Raw genomic sequence first — 21193 nt, forward strand, 5'->3', positions numbered from 1 at the left:
AACCTTTCCAGACTACTGTACCCCTTTCAGGAGGCTGATTTGTCTTGCATATCCCCAAGTTTCACCTCACTTAAAAACTAGTTGCTTACAAAATCAAACCTAAAAATACAAGTGTCAGCACACCATTACTGAAAAATTGCTTACTTTCTCATTTTACCATATGATTATAAAATAAATTGGATTATAAATATTGTACTTACACTTCAGTGTATAGCAGTGTTTCTCAAACTGGGGTTGCCGCTTGTGTAGGGAAAGCCCCTGGCGGGCTGGGCCGGTTTGTTTACCTGCCCCGTCCGCAGGTCCAGCTGATCGCGGCTCCCACTGGCTGCGATTCAGTGCTGCAGGCCAGTGGGAGCTGCTGGAAGCGGCGGCCAATATGTCCCTTGGCTCGCGCCGCTTCCAGCAGCCCCCATTGGCCCGGAGCAGTGAACCGTGGCCAGTGGGAGCCGCGATCGGTCGGACCTGCAGATGGGGCAGGTAAAAAAAACAGTCCCGGCCCACCAGGGGCTTTCCCTACACAAGCGGTGGCCCCAGTTTGAGAAACACTGGTGTATAGTATCTAGAGCATCATAAAACAAATCGTATGAAATTTTAGTTTGTACTGACTTTTAGTGCTTTTTATGTAGTTTGTTCTAAAACTAGGCAAATATCTAGATGAGTTGATGTACCTGCTGGAAGACGTCTGTGTCCCCGCAGGGTACATGTACCCCGATTGAGAACCACTGTTCTAAAGTACACTTGTAATCTGTATGCAACACATTTACTGGACCACCAGGTGGCGCCAACTATCAAGTCAACAAATGAAAGTTGCCAGTAAGAGGCCTATCTCATGCTTTGCTTTTGTATGGTATTAATCAGAATCCGGAGGAAGAGGAAGCAAGAGACGATAAAAGGAATTCTGGTTTACTGCTTCAAAGGGTAAGGAGGTGATAGCCAGGTTAAGTGTAGGAGTGAAAGGAGGAATTGTAGAATGATAGTAATTCTTGAACTCATTGGGCCAAACCTTTAATAATAGTAGAGGATAGCTTTTTAATTATAATGTAGCTTGGCAGAATTTTAGATTTTTTTTTTTAAATAATTTTGATAGATAATAGTGATTATTTTAAAGCATTCCCCCCTTATTTTTATCAATTTAAATTATCACAGTTGTGGGATATTATTGGGGGAGGGGAGGTAAGACAATTTAATGTGTAGATATTAACATTGAAGCTTTATAATCGTTAAAAGTATGAATTGTTAACATCCATGTCAAAATATGCAAAGTAAATATCCCTAAATCAAAGTCTAAGTTCTCAAGCACCATTTTTCTTTCTTTGCCCTTCTGGAAGTTTTTTTCTGTGTGTACAGTACACACAGTGTACAGTGAAATTGATGTTTACTGACTTTTACTAATAAATATCTAATCCTTCCAAAGCCTAATTATAACTGCTTTTGAAATTACTATAGACTAACTTCTCTGTTCCAATATGCACAGTATTTATAACTACTAGCAAGCTGCAACATTTTTTATGAATATTTAAAACCACCTGTAAGAATATAAAAACAAGCTAATTCTGAACTACAGATACAGAAATATTCAGCGTCCCATGTCTCTATAATACAATCAAATCTACTTAAACCTAAAATCTTCTTGACAAGCAGCTTCTTTGGAATAAAAAGAAATGCACATTTCAGCAACAAGCCCGCTTGCTTGCCTCTGTATTGTAGGGAGCTGGGAAGCTGTTTAAGTGTAGGGACAACAGAAGAGCAGCTTTGAGCAGCCAGAAATGAAAATGAAATTTTATATAACGCTCATAGACTCATAGGTCAGAAGGGACCATTATGATCATCTAGTAGTCGGACCTCCTGCACATTGCAGGCCACAGAACTTTACACACCCACTCCAGTAATAGACCCCTAACCTCTGAAGTCCTCAAATCATGATTTAAAGAGAATCCTCCATTTCAACTAATGTAAACCTGCAAGTGACCTATGCCCCATTCTGTAGAAGAAGGTGAGTGGCTCAGCTGGAATAATATAACTTGGGGACCTGTGGGAGAGGAATTTTTGAGAAGTCATGAGATGAGGAAAATGTTGAGTATATGGAGTCAGCAGAATAGCACTGTCATTCTCTCAGTTTGTGTATCTGCTTGCGTTTTCTATTACCAAACTTCCTTTTGTGGTATCTCCTGGTGTGCAAGTGAGTACTACTTTGATTTTGGTGGGATTTTTTTTCTTGTCCTTTTCCCATTTTGTTGCCTTTCAATACTCCAAGTTGTTTCCTCTTTCCCTTTATTGATAGACCCCACTCTGTTCCATTGTTCCTTGCCAGTATTTACTGTTCCTTCTCAGTTTTTTGACTGTGCTCTGGGAAGTGCTCTTTGTTTTGTGTTCACACCTTGACCTGTTGCTTTGCTTGGTTATTTGTTTTGGATAGAGGTGGAAGTGGAAGGTTGATCAGAAGGAAGTATTAAAACAGTGGACTAGTATTTGGCCTGTGTAACGCTTTCCTTCACATAACAGTCGAGGGCCAGAGCACTACTTCACACCTGCAGTATAGACAATGTTAGTGGTAAGATTTGGGTTCAAATATAATCTATATGCAATGATTCAATAATTTTTTACACTGAAAGATATTTTTTTAAATCCTCAATCAAGGAAAAGGGTGAGCAAATAGACTATTGGTTGTGACAAATGTAAATGGTTGTGACAATCGTGCAAGGTTGGTTATATGGATAATGGTTTCCTCTTTGATTAATCTGGTGTTGGAATGATGCCTGCAGAGACAGACTATGTCTATACTAAAAATGTATCAGTATAGTAATGTCAGTTAGGGGCATAATATTTTTTGGCAATATTTCCGTGTTGGCAAAAGCTGTTATGTAGATGCAGGTATGCCAGCATAAAAGTGCTTTTGCCAGCATAGTTTTTGTTATAAGGTATACTGGCAAAAGCAATCTTTTGCCTGTATAACTGATCAGGTGTGGGAAAGGCTGACTTGATACATAATTTAATCTCAAAATCTATTTTTATCAAAACAAGATTCTAGACAATAGCAGAGCCAATGCAAGCACTTCCTTCTCAGTTAACATGACCTGTATCACCTAGATAATTGTCAGTAAGAGGTAAGAAACAGATGACTGAAATCTAATCCATAGATAAAAATGATGTAGAAAGGGAGGGGAAAACATTTAGGAACTACTACTCCTACCACAACCTCTGAATCTGCCTTCTGAATGTTAATATTCGTGGCATTTGCCTATTTAGACTGAACATTCTTCATGATTTCCAAATTAAGGTGTGCCTTTCTGGAACAGACCAGAATGAGCACTAGTCTGTCAATTTTCAGAGTGTGGTGCAAACACCATCTTTTCTTATTATCTATCTGTGGTAACAGAGAAGGATATGGGGGAAGGGCATCAAATTTTCAAGCATTTAGACACCTAGGATGGCAAGAACAGAGTTTGATAGTTTTATGCTTCTCTTAAAATTACACTTTACATACACATGCTACTGGAAATAGTACTGTATAAATACCTAAGTGACAGTTAAAAATGTCATAAATAGGTGAACCTGTCCAAAATAACTTTTAATAATGTATATTGATGCAACTTAGTTATCTAGTACTCTATTCTAGATTAGTGGTGCATAAGGAAGACAAGCCCGTTTATGACTACAAGCACACAAGGTTTTAAGAGGCAAATAAGTGAGATTAAAATTCAAATAGCTTTCATTCAGGAAAGTGAACACAAACATTAGAGAAATGTGCATTTTTGCAGTAAAATACCTGTCAACTTTTTGCAGTTGTAATAGCTGAATGCTCATAGCAAATAATAATTTAGACTTGAAATTTTGATATTTCTGATCATGAAGAAAATGAGACGTGTAACCTCTGATTAAAGTAACTGAAATGAGAAAAAGGGTGACTTGAACAATAGACTTCTGTTATCCTCAAATATGCTTTCATTATTAAAATAAAAAGACCCTGATATGCAGAATTTGGTGCTTGTATAATATGGGCTATTCATTCAATAGTCCAAATTTAATTTTGAATATAATTCTGTTGGATAGTTATCCCACATCACATATACTTAGAAATTCTTTGAATCTTCATGATTTTTAATTCATAATTGGTTTGTTTTTATTAATAAGACAAATGAAAGTCTTATGTAAGTGGTAGACTCTAAATTTTCAGATGAAATTAATAGTTTACATTTGCGGTGTTTATGACTAGAAGTCACTCCTACAGATGAGGTATTTTGAATATAGTTTTTGATTTTGTCTTATGTGTTCTTTAAAGTATTTTCTTCTGTCATTGCAAAATTGGATTGAAAATATCAGTGACTATGTAATTAACGTGTGTGACTAGGCTGTAGTGGAATTGTCTGTGACTGACTTCCTCTAATGGATTCTGATGCCTTTCATCTGCGTAGCTTTAGGAAGCTGAACTTAAGGTTATCATTTGACCTACAAAATACACTATGACTTGTTGCACTTACATCAAGTAGCAACCGTATTTTTCTAACATGAATGTGGAATTTCTAATATGGTCATTTTTTACTTCAGCTTCAACCGTTATTGTTGCCTTCTGGAAGTTAACTGACTACTTCTGGATCAGCAACCTCTTATCTGATTGAGATCAATGGAAGCTCAGGATATGGCCACACTTGCAGCTGTACAGCGCTGTGAGTTAAACCTGTCTTCGTACAGCTGAGTAGGGAAAGCGCTGCAGTCTGTCCACACTGACAGCTGCCAGCGCACTGTCATGACCACATTTGCAGCATTTGCAGTGGCATTCGGAGTGGTGCATTCTGGGCAGCTATCCCAGCATTCAAGTGGCTGCATTGTGCTTTTCAAAAGGGGGTGTGTGGAGTGTGACAGGGAGCATGGGGGGAGAGAGAGTGGATTTTTGGAGTGCCCACACTGTGCCAGCACCCTGTCTTACAAGTTCCGACCTCCCTCCCTCCACCCTTCTCTCACTCACCGAAAGCTTCTGGAGGTCAATCACTGCGTAATAAGGTTACTCCCCGTTTACACTGGAGCACCAGCGTCTCAGCCACTCCGCACCAGCTGTTAATCCTCTTGGGGAGGTGGAGTACCTGCAGCGCTGTAGCCACGGAAATACTGCACTGTAAATGCCTTGCCAGTGTGGACGGGGAGTGAGTTACAGCGCCGTGGGCAGCTTTATTGTGCTGTAACTCTCAAGTGTAGCCAAGGCCTCAGTTACCAATTAACAGTTGATATGTGGGACAATCGGCTCTCAAAATTGGGAGGGAGTAGTGAGGGTAAGATCAGGAAGAAATGGCAGGAAGGTGTGTATTTTCATATAGCTGACTTCTGTAAGAGCAGCTAAAAAGTCATCTTTGGGTCATTGCATACCTGCTTTTTCACCAACTTTGTAGGTTTTTCTTGTCGGACTGAATTTCTTTCTTCCAAGAAACTAACCTTCACAATTTCGCTTTGTCCATTTCTCAGTGTAGTCTAAGCCCTGGTCTACACTACAAATATATGTCAATATAACTATGTTGCTCAGGGGTGTGGAGAATCCCTCCATCTGCCCACCCCAGATTCTGCTCCCCTCCTCCGTAGCTCTTGTTTGACCCACCCTCCCCCCATTTCTGACCACTGCATTATAGTGTAGCTGATTCCTTCTCCTCTGCCATGCTGAGTAGGTACCAGGATCATTGAGAGTACAAGAGAGACTGTCTACTTCTCTCATCTCCATTGCCTGATACCAGTGTTTCCCTGACTGCCAAGTGAATACGTTCCAGAGAAAGTTCTGCTCCACCTCAAGATGGAGCGTGCACAGTTTCTTTCTGTGGGCAGTGCATGTACAGTTTTGGCAGCATGTAGGAGCTCTGTGAGGCACAAGCATGTACAGTACAGATAGAATATTTGGAGAATTTAGCTGCCAAACTTTAGCAAATCTCTGAGTATGTGTGAACTGATGCTTTCAGAGGCTTGTAACTTAGCCAAACTTGGGTAATTTTCCATAGAGACCGCAGCAGGTGCTTATCTGAGAGTGGGGTGCTGTGATAGCCAAATTTCAAATCCTTTCTCTAAAGCATGGAGACACTTGAACTTTTCAGTGAAACAGTTCTAAGAAGTTTTAACATGAATAAAATGTATTTTCCCCAATCTTGGTCTTGGAAGCAGCTGAACCATTCTAGGTGAAACTTTCCAAAAACATTCAGCCTGCAGCAGATGCATAACATGAAAAGTTTCATCCCAGATGATAAAGTTCTGGACAAGTTATAAGCAAAGTGAAAATAGGGTCATATAATTGGAAGTGTTGTGGGCAACCTTAACAATAGGTGGCACACCAGCTCTCCCTGTAATATCTTAGGTTGTATTTATACCTTAGGCCAGGGGTCTCAAAGTCCCGGCCTGCCGGCCATCTGCAGCCCAAGAACCTCCCGACTTTGGCCTGCGGAGGAGAAACACATGCAGCTATGCTGCCGGCAATGTCTGTTGCAGGCGCCGCTCCCCACAACCCCCATTGGCTGGGGGAGAGGGACAGAGATACTGTCATTTGTCACTGGGCAGAGTCAGCCATGGAGGCAGGGTCACTTTTTCCCCACAATGAATATAAACAAGTCAAAATACTGAACACCACCATCTGATGCACACCTTGCTGCAATCCTGAAGGTTTCAGTTGCTCAGTCACTGAGGCCAAACATCAACAAACTGACAGAACTGAAGCATTGCCAGGTGGTCTGGCAAAAAAACTAAAAACTCTGGCGGGCAAAGAATTGTATAAAGTTGTATGACAGCTTTATTTCTAAGAAATTCGAAATAAAAAAATCAATATAAACGTTTTCTTTTCTGAACACCATCTTCAGTGACATTATTTGCCTGCTGGGAGGATTTGAGGACTGGCACTGGCCCTAAGGTATATTGAGTTTGGGGACCCCTGCCTTAGACCATGAAATAATAAGCTTTACCTTTTGAAATCCCTACAATTTTATATGTAGGAATGTAATTAACTGCATGCAAATAACTTTTAATTAACTGCTGATTAAATATTCTAAGTCATGGTTTACTCACGTATAGACAGTCAAATTTTCATAGAGGTTTAATGTGGGGCTGGGTTTACCTTTATTGTATTCCCATATATGTTTTGAGTTGGTGAATTCCTCTGAACTGATGTCTGCAAAGAATTTAGTAACCAGTGTCTTCTAGCTGAATAGATGTCTTACTATTACCTCCCTAGGCCAGTGCATTTATCTAGCACAGGGGTCGGCAACCCTTCTGAAGTGGTGTGCCAAGTCTTCATTTATTCACTCTAATTTAAGGTTTTGCTTGCCAGTAATACATTTTAACGTATTTAGGTTTCTTTCTATAAGTCTATAATATATAACTAAACTATTGTTGTTTGTAAAGTAAATAAGGTTTTTAAAATGTTTAAAAAGCTTCATTTAAAATTAAATTAAAATGCAGAGCCCCCCAGACCGGTGGCCAGGACCCAGGCAGTATGAGGGCCACTGAAAATCAGCTCGGCACGCGTGCCATAGGTTGCCTACCCCTGATCTAGCACTAATATTACAATATTTTAAATGTGGCATCTGGCTGATTCCAATGCCAGAAAGCGATCAAATTACATTTTTTATAAAGTTGAGGGCATTGGCTTATAAAGACCAAAAAAATACTAAGGATGTGTAGTTGTTAGACAAAGCTGGAGTGTGAAGAGAGATCATTGACTAATTTGAATTCTATAAGAGTGATAAACCAAACTTTGGGTAACTTGGTAGTGATAATACTATGCCTTTCATCACCATGTGTTCTCTTCTCCCCCTGCATCCCCCACGCTGGGTGTCATGCCCACTCCTTGATATTGCCCCATTTAGAAGTTCATGTCACAGAAAACCACTAACATAATTTCTAATAAATTAAAATAAATGTAGAAAGCCTTAATGAATAAAAAAGGTACACATTTATATTTCATATATTATCCTTAATAGATGAAAATATTTTTATGCAGTTAGTAAAGCTCTGTATAAATTAAATGCACAAAATCAGCAAAGAATTAGTGATAAAGAAAATAGTGTTTGAATTACATGTGTTCAGGTCTCTGCACACTTGTTCTTGTAGCCTTTGAGAAATATGCTCAAAGAATAAAGTCCTCCATTCAGCCCCGAGCATCCTCATTACTCCCATCCACCCACCCTACAACTATCCTCAGTTTCCTCTCATGACCAAAAGTTCATCCCAGAATGGACTGCTGGATAACTTGTGTAACAGGATATCCTGTATTTTCCATTCTATTTGGCTTATGGACCCAAAAAGGCTGAAACTTGTTGTCCATGCTTTTCGTTCATTCCAAAGATCAAGTGTCTGTGATAGGTGGAGGTTTTCATATGCAGACTTGGTAAAATAGTCTTAAAACTAGATTGCAAGGGGTCAAGGAAGTTTGATTTCAAGATGATAGTTTGTAAGATTCTTGATCTCAAAAGATGGCATTTTGAGGAGGCGTGTCACAGTTGCTTGAGGAAAGTTGACATGCTAGGTTTCCATAGGAAGTAATAGTTTCTACCAAAGTACCAGCTGAGTGGCAGAGGTCTAATTTGCAGGTGGTAAACTGAGTGAATTGTGGTCCATGTAGTAACTATGTCCTATGAAGGAAGCATTTGGCTTTTGTCAATGCTAATGCTATCCTGTTAGCTCTTAACTCTTTCATGCCAAAGGAACATGAATACAGGTAGCCAATAATCTGGCAGATTTTTTTCCATAATTTGCCACTTAGTCTATGAATCACACTAGCGACTTCAGAAATACTCTCCCTTCTTGATGTGCTCTCCTTTATGGTCATCTGTACTATAGGAAGTCTAACCTTCTAGGGGTAGTTGGAGGATTTATGTGGGCAGTATCACTTAATTTTAGTAACATTTTTACACAGTCACAGTTGTGCTCTATCTTACTCAGGTCTTTTGCATTTGTGGATTCAGAGTTGTTTCTGCTTGCTTTAGGGCATATCTGTGTGACGTTGAGCAGTCTATATGGTTTTATAAAAATATAAGTGAATATAATTGGGATATGCTTCATGCAAAAGGTCTCTTGTAAGGTATCATTACAAAGCATATAATCTACTGAATGTGATCATCCTATTTGTATAAATGTACCACTCTTTTTATCTAAAACTAGAAATATAAAATATAAGGGAGGGCCTATTGTAATTATGCAAAGTATGGGCCATTAATGGTGGTTTGGAATCTTGATGACTTCTATTAACCAGGACCGTTGTCTGCAGATGGCTGTTTTACCTGTGAATCGTCCTGTATATGTGTGTGCTGGCAAGTGGGTAATGAAGTCTTGCAGTGACATGTGATCATGTTACCTGAGCTGGAATCCATCTTTAACCTGGTGCTTTTCCAGTGAGGGGGGGTGGAAACCCAGAGGGACAAAGGGTTCCCGCCTTATGCAAAATATATATAAAGGGGTGGAACAGAACAAAAGAGGAGAGAAGAGCCATCATGAAGAATCCCCTAGCTACCACCTGAGCTGGAACAAGAGCTGTACCAGGGGAAAGAATTTTGCCCAGGCCTGGAAGGTGTCCAGTCTGAGGAAAAAAATTACTAAAGCATCTCTGAGGGTGAGATTATCTGTGTTCAGTTTGATTAGACATAGATTTGCGCATTTTATTTTATTTTGTTTGGTGACTTACTACTTGAATCCACTTAGTTTTTCCATGGGTGATTTATAACCAGATATTGCTAACATAGAGACATCTCTCTCTACTTAATGTGTAGCTGTCAATCCTGTTTCTCTTAACTATGTGTTAGAATGGTGCAGAAAATCAAATTTCCTTGTTATATGGAATTTTTAAAAGAAATTACCAACTAATACTTTTTTTTTTTTTTTTTGCCTTAGGTCCAAGATGGGCTTCTTGGAACACTGGTGTCTTTATTTGCATCAGATGTGCTGGAATACATCGAAATCTCGGGGTTCATATATCAAGGGTAAAGTCTGTCAATTTGGACCAGTGGACACCAGAACAAATACAGGTAAAAGATCTCTTGTAAATCAGATATTTGAACTGGAAGGACAGGTATAAAAAGCCACATTGTTAGGTCCTGAGAGAGGGGCCCTATATCTGCTTGCCTGGTACATGGGAACAAAATAACAGGAGTATCTCTTAAAATCCTGCAGAAAACTTGGTATAGATAGTTACTCAAGTTTCAAGTAAAGTATGTGCAGCTACTCAGGATGGATTGATCTAAATCACCAATTTAAATAAGCAAGCCAGGAACCTTGATTTAAATAATCAATTCTAATCTTGTTTTCATTAGTTTTTTAATTATTTTCCTAAAACAATTGACTCTCATTGGTTAGTAAACCTTTAAAACATCAGAGGGTCCTGTCGCACCTTTGAGACTAACAGAAGTATAGGGAGCATAAGCTTTCGTGGGTAAGAACCTCACTTCTTCAGATGCAAAAGAAGTGAGGTTCTTACCCACGAAAGCTTATGCTCCCTATACTTCTGTTAGTCTCAAAGGTGCCCCAGGACCCTCTGTTGCTTTTTACAGATTCAGACTAACACAGCTACCCCTCTGATACTTAAAACTTCAAGAGAATCCCAACGAGACAGTAATGATCTTCCTCAGCCTAGGCCTCATTGCTTCAGTGTCTCCATACGCATGTCTCAAAATAAAAGTATTACAGCTAGCAAGAAATTACCAGGCAAATCTAGATAACATATACCTAAAGCTTTCTCTCTTCCCTCTCTCTTTCTCTCTCTCTCTCACTCTCTCCCCCCCTCCCCCCCCCCCCGTTATCTTTTTCGCTTCTATATTGGATGCAGAGCAACCTTGTTCTGAGGTGAATGTTGTTCAATCCTCCGTCGCCATCTGCAATTAACAGTGCAGATGCACCCAGCCTGGGATAGGGTGCTCACTGACAACTCATATTAATAGGAACCGCTTTAAGAAAAAGCTACACATCAGCTTGTTGGAGTTCAGGGCAATCAGGCTAGCTCTCAAATCTTCTCTATCTCACTTACAAGGCAAAGTAGTTCAAGTAGTCATGATAACTTGACAGCTTTGTTCTGTGGGAACAAACAAGAACAATCTTGTTCCTAAAGCTTGCAAGGAGAATGCTATGGGATTGGAGTATCCATCACACTTAGCCTGTAACAGTCAGTCAGGGGTTCTCTCAACAAACTTTTTGGTGGCCTCAGTGCGGCCACCAACTCTTGCTGGTGGTCACTCTGACAATTTTTTTCCCTAAAATAAGTAATTTTAGGAAAAACAAATGTATATGTGCATATTTATGTCCAAATCATTGTAATTTATCTATATAAGGGTTTGGGTTTTTTTGCAGACTCAATAATAAAAATAATGTACAGTTGTCTCTATTCTTTACTGGACTTAAACAGAATAGAAACACAAATAAGGTGCTTTGAACATTCTTGTCCTTTTTCTTTCTTTCTTTCTTTTGCCCCCCCCCTTTTCTTTTAAAGACTTGCTAGCTATAAGTAAGTGTGCTGTGAAAAATGATATTTGTATATTTTTAATACCACTTTTTACAGCAGACTTACTCAGCCCTGGCAAGCCCGGGGCGAATTAAGCTCTGGATGGGGAGGTGGCTACAGAGGCAGTGGCGTCCAGGGGCAGTGGGACACTGGGGGAGGCAGCGGGGGCCAGAGGTGATGGATTGGGGGGTGAGCTCGGGGCCAGAGCCCACCACCGCGCAACCAAGGAACGGAGCCTAAAGCCCCACACCCCGGGGACAGGGCCTGGGGACAGAGCCCGAAATCCTGTGGCTAGAGCCTGCTGCCCGCCACCCCAGTGCTGAAACCCAACCTCCCCCCCCCACTCCCCCCCGGGAATATGGGGGACTCCCTTGACTGCCTGCTCCTCCATCTTGTGTCTCCCCTGTGGAGGGGCTGCTGATTCCCCCCCCCCGAAAAGTCCAGACGGCTGTGGTCGCAAAAAAATCCCCATGTGACCGTAAGTGGCCACCGTGGCAACGTTTGAGAAACGCTGGTCTAGTGGGAAAAGATGACAATTTGGTGGATCACCTTGACAGGGAAAAGCTACACAAATGGTCTCTCAGTGACAGAAAATATTTGTTCTCTGGGATCACCCCGAAATAGATCTGTTTGCATTGAAATGTAATGTCAAATGCCTGAAGTTCTGCTTGAAAGCAGGAGTACACAGCCTATCTATATATTGGATGCATTCCTTCACAACTGGGGAATAGGTTTCCTCTGTCTTTCCTCCACTTACTCTAATCCAAAGAATGATATGGAAGATATGGTAAGATAACTTCCTGTGACTACATCTCTGTTATATCAGCAGAATGGCTAGATCTTGCACCCAAATTCCTTGCACCTGTTGGAATGTGCTATATACCTCTGACTTAGAGAGTACTTGCTCATCAGAAGAGCAGTATATTCTGTTAAATTCTAAAAAAACAATTTATTCAGAAGTGTTAGGAAAAAGTTTGCCTTCTGGGCATCACATAACAGTATATCAGCTTCACTGGGATTAGTTCAGTCCATATATGAATACCACTTACACCTGAAACTATCTGACTATCAATATCCTTGATGAAAGACTGCGTTAGCTACCATTTTAATCTACCACATACCAATAGACAAAAACTATATTTACTTGTGACTCCTTCAAGAGCTTAATGAAGGGTATAGTGAATGTGTCAAGGATCCCGTACCATCATGGGACCTTAACCTAGTCCTTACTCAAATCATGAGATCTCCCTTTGAACCTATCAGTTAGCGCTTCCTCTTTCATCTATCAAAACATGTATTCTAGCAATAAATTCTGCCAGAAGAGTAAGCGAACTTAAAGCTGTGTTGGCAGATTCATGCCTCAGTCTTTCACAAAATGGTCCTCCATCCACATCTTAACTTCCTGCCCAAGGTGGTAACTGACTTCCATCTTCACCAGGCAATTACTCAATCAGAATTATTTCCCAGACTCCATGCACACTTGGGAGAATCAAAGCTCTACATACGAGATGTTAAGAATGCTAGCATTTTATTTAAATAGGAACAAAGTTTTTAGAAAGTCCCCATATCTCTTCATATCCTTTGAAGAAAATTGTAAGGGTCAAGCTATTTCTTCTCAACACTTGTCTAAATGGGCTAAGCTCTGCAATGAAGAGAGCTATAAGCTAGCCTCTGTCCTTCTTCCTGCAAGGGTTAAGTTAGTCTCTTTGGCATGCCTTAAACATGACCCCATTGTTGAAATCTGCACAGCTGCAACTTGGAGCTCAAAGCACATGTTCACTAAACATTACGCCCTTGATTGAGCACACAAGTATGATGCATATTTTGGTAGAGCAATACTTTAGTTACTACTTATTTAATTAGGACTCTGTTCCACCTTTCTTATTTCATGTTACCTCTTAGACTATACCAAGAGTGTCTACTTGTAGAGGAAGAAGAAAGAGGCTACTCACCTGTAATTGCAGTTCTTTGAGATAGGCTTTACACATTCACATTCCCCACCTGCCTTCTCTTCTTCCTAGGACTGCTACCTACAGTTGTGGTCCTGAGGCGGTGGTTGAAAGGAAACGAGGTGGAGCATGATGCCCTTTTATAGCTTTGCCTTCATTTTACCATCAGAGCTGCGTTGCCGGTACAATCTGAGTGTGAACGTGTAGAGTTCATCTTGAAGAACTTTGGGTTACAGATGAGTACCGTATATATTTGTTCATTAGTCCATTCATTTATAAGCCGATCCCCCCCCACCCCCAAAAATGGATTGATAAAAATAGCAAAAACTGTATGACCCTTTCATAAGCCGACCCTATATTTCAGGGGTTGGAAAACTTTGGCTCCCGGCCCGTCAGGGTAAGCTGCTGGCAGGTTGGGACGTTTTGTTTACTTGGAGCGTCTGCAGGCATGGAGCCCCTCAGCTCTTTGTGGCTGCAGTTTGCTGTTCCCAGCCAATGGGAGCTGCGGGAAGTGGCACCACTTCCTGCAGCTCCCATTGGCTGGGAACTGCGAACCGCGGCCACAGGGAGCTGAGGGGCTCCATGCCTGCAGATGCTCCAGGTAAACAAAATGACAATTAGATATTCAGTGATTCCACAGAGCAGGGGTCAGCAACCTTTCAGAAGTGGTGTGCCAAGTCTTCATTTATTCGCGGTAATTTAAGGTTTTGCATGCCAGTAATACATTTTACATTTACAGGGGCTGGCGGATGGAACCCCAGACTGGCAGCAGGCTGAACAGACCTGCCGGCCTGGGTTCTGTCCATACAGGCTGGCAGCGGGCTGAGTGGGGCCGGCGGCGGGGTCACCAGGCTGGCAGCAGCGTGCCACAGTAAATCAGCTTGCGTCCGCAGATTGCCGACCCCTGCCATAGAGTTTAAAATCATCAAATTTTGGTGTAGACCCATTTATAAGCCGACCCCCATTCTTTGCTGCGTCACTTTTTTACCAAAAATATTCAGCTTATGACCGAGTATATATGGTAATCTCCTTTTTCCTTTAATCTTTCACTTGCAATCTTAGAAGCTACTTTTGAAATACTAAAATAAACATTTTCAGATAAGGATTTATTTTAAAGCAATGTCCACTTTAACTGTCTTAAGTGAACCCAGAGTAGCAAATTCCACAGGAAACATCTTATAATTCCCATTGATGTATGGTCTTTTTAAAATGCTTTTTGTAGTATCTTTCTATTGCAGAAAACATGCAAAGCAGGGTTGTGTTTGTTTGTATAGACTATAACACTTGAATAGACAAGTGATAAAAACAGAACATTGCATTCAAAGGAGTGAAGAGAGCATGTATGAAACAAATGGATGTGATTAGGGGATTTAACCTCCAGTTCTTAAAATGTAGTGCACAAAAGTTTTTAATCCTCTCACTTACATGATCAGAATAACAATGGAAATGTGTTTCCAAGACCCAAATTAGCAATGTACAAAATAATAATAATTCTTTTACCACCTTTCTTTAGTGCATGCAGGATATGGGAAATACGAAGGCAAGGATAGTCTATGAAGCTAATCTACCAGAGAACTTCCGAAGACCACAAACTGATCAGTATCCTTTTTCCGTCTTACTGTTTTCAAATTCAGGGAGCCTTAGTACAACCCAAGTGTTACATAACTAGTTGAAGAATTTGATAAGTGTGTCAACTTATCATACCAGCCTTAAAGTTTGTGGTTTTTTTTGGTTTTTTTTACATTTATTATTTTGCGGTGCCTAACTAGAGGCATTGAAAAATGGGAAATGAATGAACAAACCTTCCTTATGGTAAGAAACTTAACAAATATATTTAGTTTATTAAAGAGAGGTTAAGAACTGATGTGTTCATAGTTTATAAGTGCGTACACAGGGAGAAGATTTCTGATTGAAGACTCATAGATGTTATGCCTTTGTCTTGAAGATGTACTGCTGAGATGTAGATCATTTGGTGCGGCTGGGAGCTGAACTGAATATGTGGTGAGCACTGGGGGACAGAAAAGATGACGAGAATTGATAAATAGAAAACAGATTGAATTCGTTGGGTCTAAAAGCAAAATGGGAAGTGGTGAATTTGATAATGGTAGGGAGAATTGATTTGGAGTGAATGAAGTGCTGAGTAAGTCAGGTGGATGAATCGTGACTAAGTAGGAAGATAAGTAGGAGTTGTGTGGGGCTGAATAGTGAGTGAATTGGTATGGTTGTTTGATATGCGTGGAAAAATATTTGTGAAATGTTGTGTGCCAAGGAGTGTTGGAGTGCATAACCAAGCTGGTGGTGATTTTAATGGTGTGCTGGTAATTTTTTTGATAATTTTGGAAAGCTAACTTCATTACTAGTATTAATTTAGGTTGCTTTCAATCGGTTTTGCCGCCTTATCTTCAGTTCCAGACCATCGTGGGGCTAGTTCTAGCTGTGTATGTGGGCTTCCAGCCTTTATAAGCTCTCTCAGTTGTTTGAACCCTGGCTGATCCACAAGAATAGAGCTGTACTGATCTCACCTATCATATCTTACCCTGAAACAGAGTTTAAAAAGTGTGTTATGGAATAATAAAATGTTGTTCTGAGTAGTCTTATGCATGAAGCGTGATATGGTTAGGCTGTCTGAAAGCTTTCTGATTGCAAAAGCACTTAAATCCTTACGCTTTGTCTTCCACTCCAAGCATATCGTAGGGAACATGTCTGAGTGTAGTTTGAGCCTGGATAACTTTTATTTGGTCAGATGCTAAATGAAGTTATTAATAATAAGGAATGCTAAAGCAGCTTTGATTTTTAGGTGAAAGGGCACTGGAGTTGGCCATGCACTCACTATGAGCTTGGCCTCCCTCCAAGTCGCTTTTCCCTTGTCATGCTTATTGTCACAAGAAATGAGTGGAAATTTGTGAAAGAGGATATTGATAATGGACCTTTATATTTAGCAAAGTGAGAATTGGCTTTATTCCATTAGATGGAAGTCTGTTGCCAACTCTTTTTCACATGTTCTGAAAAGGACATCTGTTTGTGGTCATCAACGGATTTTGCAAGAAAACGTCTACCTCGGTCTGGAGTCTTTTACTATAACTTCATATTGAGATATAGCCAGCATGCTAGAATCTAACTGGACAAAAGTGATTCCTGAGGCAGGGCAAGAGGGCCCTGAACCCTCCTTGCGGAAGGAGAAGGGGGTCTCTGACACCAAAAATGACACGTGAAGTTATATCCTGCTCTGTTCACTGGATTGGCCATCTCAAGAAGAAGAGAGAGACTCTAACCATTAGCTAAGCCATACCTAAAGTCTATATACAGCTAAAAGAAAAGAGACTAATCACCTCCCTGCATGCAAAGTGAGTTCAAGTTATTTGCAACATCAGAACTAGAGATCTATCACATGAGTTAAAGAAGAAGATGACTACTGAATTCTCCAAGGTTCCACTCCCAGGTCAGTTATCTAATTAGTAAGAAGTTATTTTGAGTTAAAAGCATACTATTCCAAAGCTGCCAAGTACTTGATTTTTAGGATACTTTCTCACAGATGCAGAAATGATCAGAAAGATGCAGACACCGCATTATTGTGGTAGGGGGAATAAGCTAAGTAAATAGGGTCTATCATAGGTGGTATGTTCAGACAAACTTAAGATGGAACATAAAAATGGGAAGCTATAAAGAAATAATTCTCAGAGTTATACTTCTTTAAAGCAAAGGCAAGAGTTTCAGCTGCTGCTTTTAGTAGAGTAGACTCTTAGCTCAATTGATTAGATTAAAAGAGAGGCATTCTTCCTTAACTTTCCTGTGAAGTATTGAAATAATTCTTGTTTTAACCTTATAAATTGATGTAATTGCTCACTGTAGTAACTGATGAGCCAGAGAAATTAACCATTGATAGAATTCCAGTTGCAACTTTAATTTGATCATTGTATTAGGTTATATTTTATTAGTGTAGGGAAATTCCAGCCTTACATATCTATGATTCTGTGATCCTTGTTGCAGGATTGTATGTTGTTGTACGTCTTTGTAGGTGCTCACAACCTAATTGCAATAATATAAATACAGAGTGAAAATGTTTTGATGGCAGGACACTGACTCGCATCTATTTTGCATATCAATTTTTCATGTCATTATGAAGTATGATTTCAAAGAAAGAAAATGAAGCTGTTAAGAGAAGTATATATGAAATCTAAGCAATAAGTAGCTGTGACTGAATTTTTACTATTGATAAGTTCATCAAAAGTGGTTGAGCATGTGCATAAGTAACCAAAGCAGTTCAGGTTTGGTTTTATGTTTTCTCGCCTTAAACTAAAATTGCAAAAATGAAATGTTGGAGAATTAGAACCAAATGTCATTCTTTTAGTTTGAATATTCTTAATTAACCATTTTTTAGATTGATATTCTTTCTCTCATTGTGTGTTTTACTTAACTGCCTGTTTTCAGAGCTGTAGAATTTTTCATCAGGGATAAATATGAAAAGAAGAAGTACTATGACAAAAATGCAATCAGTGTCACCAGTGTAAGTATGCAATTCTTCCAATAATTCAGATAGTATTCTTTGTATTTTTCTTGAAGCTTTAAATTACCCTTGGAGAAATTTAAAATGGTCTATGTAAGTACTTATCAGAAGAGGTACTGGTATGTAGGAATATGAAATAGATGATAAAGACATGGACATATAATTGTGAACATTCCTTTGGTCCGGAGCCATACAATGCTGACCTTCATTATCTGTGTAAAAAAACCCAACAGACAGACAACTTCCCTTCCCCCACAAAAACATAGAGATGAACAACTTGTATGTGAGATAATTTATAATATAGTTAAGGTTGTGTTTCAGAGTTTAGTTTTAACAGGAACTTTAAAACTTTATTTTGTAAAAATTTTATTGAAGTGGCAAAAACCAAAACACAGAGTGTAAACTTGGAGCAGTATTGGTTTTTTCTTTTTCTTGAGCTCTCGTGCTTCCTCCCAGAATCCCATTTCCCCACTTACCTCAGGGCTTTAGTCTCCTTCCCCCGGTGAACCTAGTTTAAAGCCCTCCTCACTAGGTTAGCCAGCCTGCTTTCCTAGGTTTCCTTTTGGTATGTGCTCTATTCCTTGGACTTTTAAATACAGTCTAGATATGACAGATATGTTTGGAATGAGGTAATGAAAAGACTGATGCGAGCCTCAATTAAACAGTAAGCTATTATTGAACAAGTGTTACTGTCACATTCTGGACTGCAGTCCAGGCCAGTTGTTACTGCTTACCCTGCAACCTGGGTGCCTCACAATGCTGTGCTGTTTTAGCTTCCAAGCAGCTGTTTTAGCTCCTAACAGCATGCAGGACACTCCCTGAGTGTCTGTGTATAGCTGCAGTCCTGGTCCAGCAACTCTGACCGCAGCAGCCTATCAGCAACACTCCAGTCACACCGTGGCTTCCACCATCCGGGTTACTACTTTCAGGCCAACACACTCCCAGTCCTGAGTTTTCCTCAAAAATGTGTGTGCTGCATATCCAGCTCTTTTCTGGACAATTCAGGTAGTAAAAATCCAGATAGTAAAGGGTCAATATTCAGCAGTTTGCTACTGTAAATGGCATTGCCAGACAGTTAAGTTTAAACAAAACACTGATTAGCTACTACAAATTAGTGTTAGGAGAGTTTAAAACATTCTTGAAATCCCGATATTTGAATTATATGTCTGTAATAACATGAAATTGTGACAAAAACTTAATTTCACTTTTACATTTTTATATATAATATGAATGACCTGAAACTTTTCGTGCTTACAAACATTTAGTAATACATTTATAGCCCATCGTGTAGAATCTTTTCATAAATATCCTATTAGTAGAGACCAAGATGCTTCCTGTAAATATCTGCAAAGCTACCTCATTATCCACCTTCAAAATTCTCCTTTGCTGTGATGCCAACAATAATCTTGTGCTGATTGTCTCATTGATTTATTTTACTCCCCATTTGTCTGTATCCTAACTATTTGTTGCATCTTGTCTCATACTTAGACTATAAAACTTTTTTTTCGGTGCCTAGCATAATGGGATCTTAGTACATGACTAGGGCTCCTATATGTTGTGGTAATTCAAATAACTGTAATAATAAAGGTTTAATTTTAATTTCTGTTTTCTCCAATGTATCTTTAAAATATACTTTGATCTAATTTGGATAGAATCTGAGTTCTGCTCATGACGCTTGGGAATGATATCTTCTTCGAGTGCTTGCTCATGTCAGTTCCATTCTAGGTGTGTGTGTGCCCACATGCACAGTTGCCTAAGACTGTTGCCTTAGCAGTATCTGTATGGTCAGCTGTGGTGCCCTATGGAGTGCTGCGCTGATGCGGTGGTATATCAGGTGCCACTGACCCTATGCCCTCTCAGTTACTTCTTACCACCCGTGACGGTTGGTTGGAGTGTCGGGTCTTGCTTAGCTTCACTGTTCAGATCATTCTCCTTTGTTGTTTAGTCATAGACTAGTTAGCTGTTAAGTGATTTAGTACTACTTTAGTAGTTAGTCCCAACTGGCTTTAAGCTTTGTTCTGAGTGCAGTCGGCCGATGCCCATCAGCAACCCTCATGAGAGTTGTCTGAAGTGCCAGGGGAAGTCCCATCGAAAAGGCAAGTGCTAGATCTGAAAAAAATTTCATCCCCAAACTCAAAAAGAGTGGGACATTCAGTTAAGGGCCCTCCTCATGGAGGCTGGTCTGTCACACTTGGACTCCACGCCCAGTACTTTTGTGTCGGCATGCAGTGCACTGCTGGCACCGGGATCCACCCAGCACTGTTTTCTCCCCCTCCCCCCGCCAGTACCAAAGAAGTGGTCTAAGTCATCTGGTCTGCAGGCACTGTGCAAGGGAACTTCAGGCAAAAGACCCGAATTAGGCCTCGTGCCTGTAACGGAGGCTCTCGGGGGTACTGCTGTGGTCAGACACCCTAACCCAGCCAGGGACCCACCTCCAACCCCAGGGAGTAGTAGGGTGTTCTGGACCATCGCAGGGCCATCTGCACCCGAGTCAGGCCTGACAGGTGAAGAACAATTAGGCTGACCGGCACCATAGACGCCTGGCCACATGGCGGATCCCGCCAAGACACCAGCTCAGACGACCAAGCCGGTGATGGGACTGCCCCTAAAGACAGTGGAATGCCCCTGGACCACAGGCATTATTCCCCTTTGCTATGGCCAAGTACCCCGGTACCACTGCCCAGATCTCCGACACCACAGTCTCTGCCTACAAGACACGGGACTGTGGCATTGACACGCCGCTCCCCCTATTCTCAGTACTGACAGTCCTCCTGCAGAAGGCACTGGTCTCAATCGCCTTGCAGATCTCCTAGGCGTTGGTCCCCTCCAACACAAGACTGTTCCTGGTCGTGGCACTGGTCGCCGGGGCCCCGATACCATTCTTTGTGCAGGCATCGGCCCTCGCCTTCCCTGTACTGGTCACTGACAAGAATCAGTTGAGACTCGCGCTTCCATGGCCCTGCACTGGTCACCAGAAGTCAGAGGGACAGTTCAGCCCTTCCCCTGTATGGGGTGAATCGTCTCCCAGTCGGGAGTCCTCCAAGGCATCTGCAGCACTGGCATGGGGTCAAGGGCAATGTCTCACCCAGTGGCAGTACTGGAATCCGTGGAGGATGCCTATTATGCCAGCACTGTACTTCCACTGCTCCTTCCAGACATCATTGGACGTGCTACCCCCGGTGCAGCTGGCAGCGGTGTTGGAGCAAGGGGCCAAATCCTAAGCAGTGACTCCGAGGGAGGCCCTAGCAACAGTGGAACGGTCCCCAACACAGTAATGGGACACCCCCCATCCTC

The 21193-nt window shown here is 40.9% G+C and overlaps 1 protein-coding gene across 2 annotated transcripts in view; it reads left to right on the forward strand.

Annotated features, from left to right (window-relative positions):
- The window catches only part of SMAP1 (small ArfGAP 1), a 208350-nt gene that overhangs the window by 33926 nt on the left and 153231 nt on the right, over window positions 1-21193 (forward strand). For both annotated transcript variants that reach the window (XM_005280077.5, XM_042848861.2), the window contains exons 2-4: window positions 9847-9980; window positions 14909-14994; window positions 17824-17899. In XM_005280077.5, coding sequence (XP_005280134.1) covers window positions 9847-9980; window positions 14909-14994; window positions 17824-17899 — 296 coding nt within the window. The remainder of the gene's footprint in view (window positions 1-9846; window positions 9981-14908; window positions 14995-17823; window positions 17900-21193) is intronic.

The sequence above is a fragment of the Chrysemys picta genome, chromosome 3, assembly GCF_011386835.1.
Source record: "Chrysemys picta bellii isolate R12L10 chromosome 3, ASM1138683v2, whole genome shotgun sequence".
Lineage (NCBI taxonomy): Eukaryota > Metazoa > Chordata > Testudines > Emydidae > Chrysemys > Chrysemys picta.